Here is a 1,774-nt window from a genome sequence, read left to right as displayed (position 1 = left end):
CTATGTGCCAGTCACCCACTTGTACAACTGCTTCTTTAAATTTAGCCCAATTATCTGTATACTTATCGATAAGCTCTTGTATCTGATCATGTAATTCTGGAGCTACTAGCCAGTCAAACTCCTTGATCATATGCCTAGTTGGAATACCCATAAGCTCCATCTCTAACCTATAGCATGCAAGATATCCATCACTATCGTAGCCATAAAAAATACCTCTTTCAAAAGAGACTTTATCCAATGCTTCTTCCATTGCTTCATCTCGTTGGGCTAATCCTTGTAAAACTTCTTCTCGGTCTAAACCAAATTCCTCATAAGTAACCTGATGATGTTGTTGCTGCTGCTGCTGCAAGAAAGCATCAAATCGTTGCATCATTTGCTGCATCATCTCTACTTGAGATGTCGTCGCCATCCTCTCTTCCAACATTTTCTACCCCGGATCGCTTCGCGTCGGGTTCACCAAAGATGTCGGGGGATTTTATGTTCACGAGTTGAGCCGGGTCAGCACGGGGTTGCTCGCTGTGGGAAACGGTAAGAGAAAGATGCACATCTCAAGAGAATATAGCACCAAAAGAACACCCTGTATAACTTGAATGGAATTACTTAAATGAACTAAAATTTGAATACAAAAAAAAAAACTTGATCGCAATAGGCAGCAAGTGCTCTTGAACTCACCGAGACTATGAGCGGAAGTGCAAATGCCAAATCTATATGGCCTCAATGCCTTTCCCTTGCTCTTCCCGACCACCTTCACGTGCACTCACTTTGCCATCACTTGGTTTAGTCTTCTTTTAACTCAAACAAACCTCTGAAAATTGCTAAAGATCTGCTTCTCCAGGCCTTGGCAGTTCGTCAGCTCCAACCAAGTCCTTTACCTGCTGAAGTTGACGCTCGCTTTTCTTCCTCGCTTTCATTCTCAACCTACTCGACAATGCACTTGCTTCAAAGACCTCCCGATATCTTCCCTTGCCTTGATTATCTCGTCTTTAAACCTTTGCTATGTGGTACCTCCTCATCACCCCACAAGCTCTAGCATGCCATCCAAAATCCTTCTATGATTGAGCTTCACCAATAGTCTCCAATATTCAGCTTGTCAAGGCTCTCTGTCAACAGTTTCAGTACCTAAAAATCAGGAACCATTGATTCATATTGCCCAACAATATCAAAATCACACTGGTAGAACTCCCTTGCTTTTCCCTCGTGCTGCTCCTGCTCTTCCAAAATCTCGTCGCTCCCTCCTCCTCGTCGCACACCCTGGCGGCTCTCTGTCTTCACTTGCCGACTCCACCACCCGGTGCTCTCAACTCCTATAGTTGCCGACTGGACCACCCGGCTCTCACACCTATGCTACTCTCGCCTGCAGAGAGCCCTCATGCTGCCCTTCCTACTATAGTTGATGCCACTTTCTTGATTCGCCACCAGATACATTGCTACCTACCAACGAAGGTGACATCTGTTCCTTGCTCGAATGGCGGCTCCCTATCCGGCACTCGGTGTTGCAGTTGTCGCCCCTGCTCGGTCGGCTTCCAAACCACCAGCACCTCGAAAACTCAATTGTTTCCTCTTCTGCTGGCTTCACCACAAGCAACCCCACTGTCAACTTGTCCTCCTCTGCTCATGGGCGGCCCTCGACAGTGACGCGCTAGTCCATTTTTCACCGCGATGCTCTCGGCCCTCTCCTTCTCGTCAACCTGCCCAGCTTTTTCTTCCCCTGCGCTGTCTGGTTTTAACGGCTAGTCTCTATTTTTGCCAGTCAATGATTCTCTTTAAAAAAATC

The 1,774-nt window shown here is 46.7% G+C and overlaps 1 protein-coding gene across 1 annotated transcript; it reads right to left on the bottom strand.

The window, feature by feature from the left end:
* Positions 1-409, bottom strand: LOC147450534 (uncharacterized). Its single transcript, XM_086520738.1, has 2 exons — positions 168-409; positions 1-82 (listed from the first exon to the last, which is right to left on the bottom strand). The coding sequence occupies exons 1-2, from the start codon at positions 407-409 to the stop codon at positions 1-3; spliced, it is 324 nt and encodes a 107-aa protein (XP_086376864.1).
* Between the last annotated feature and the right edge of the window lie 1,365 nt (positions 410-1,774).

Source organism: Adiantum capillus-veneris, chromosome 9 (genome assembly GCF_014529385.1).
Source record: "Adiantum capillus-veneris isolate H3 chromosome 9, ASM1452938v2, whole genome shotgun sequence".
Lineage (NCBI taxonomy): Eukaryota > Viridiplantae > Streptophyta > Polypodiopsida > Polypodiales > Pteridaceae > Adiantum > Adiantum capillus-veneris.
The sequence above is the reverse complement of the archived record's forward strand: the minus strand, read 5'-3'. Positions and strand labels throughout refer to the sequence as shown.

Coding starts and splice junctions, on each gene's coding strand:
- LOC147450534 (XM_086520738.1), bottom strand. CDS start 409: ATGGCGACGACATCTCAAGTAGAGATGATGCAGCAAATGATGCAACGA. Junction 83..167: donor GGATATCTTGCATGCTATAG/GTTAGAGATGGA, acceptor TTACATGATCAG/ATACAAGAGCTTATCGATAA.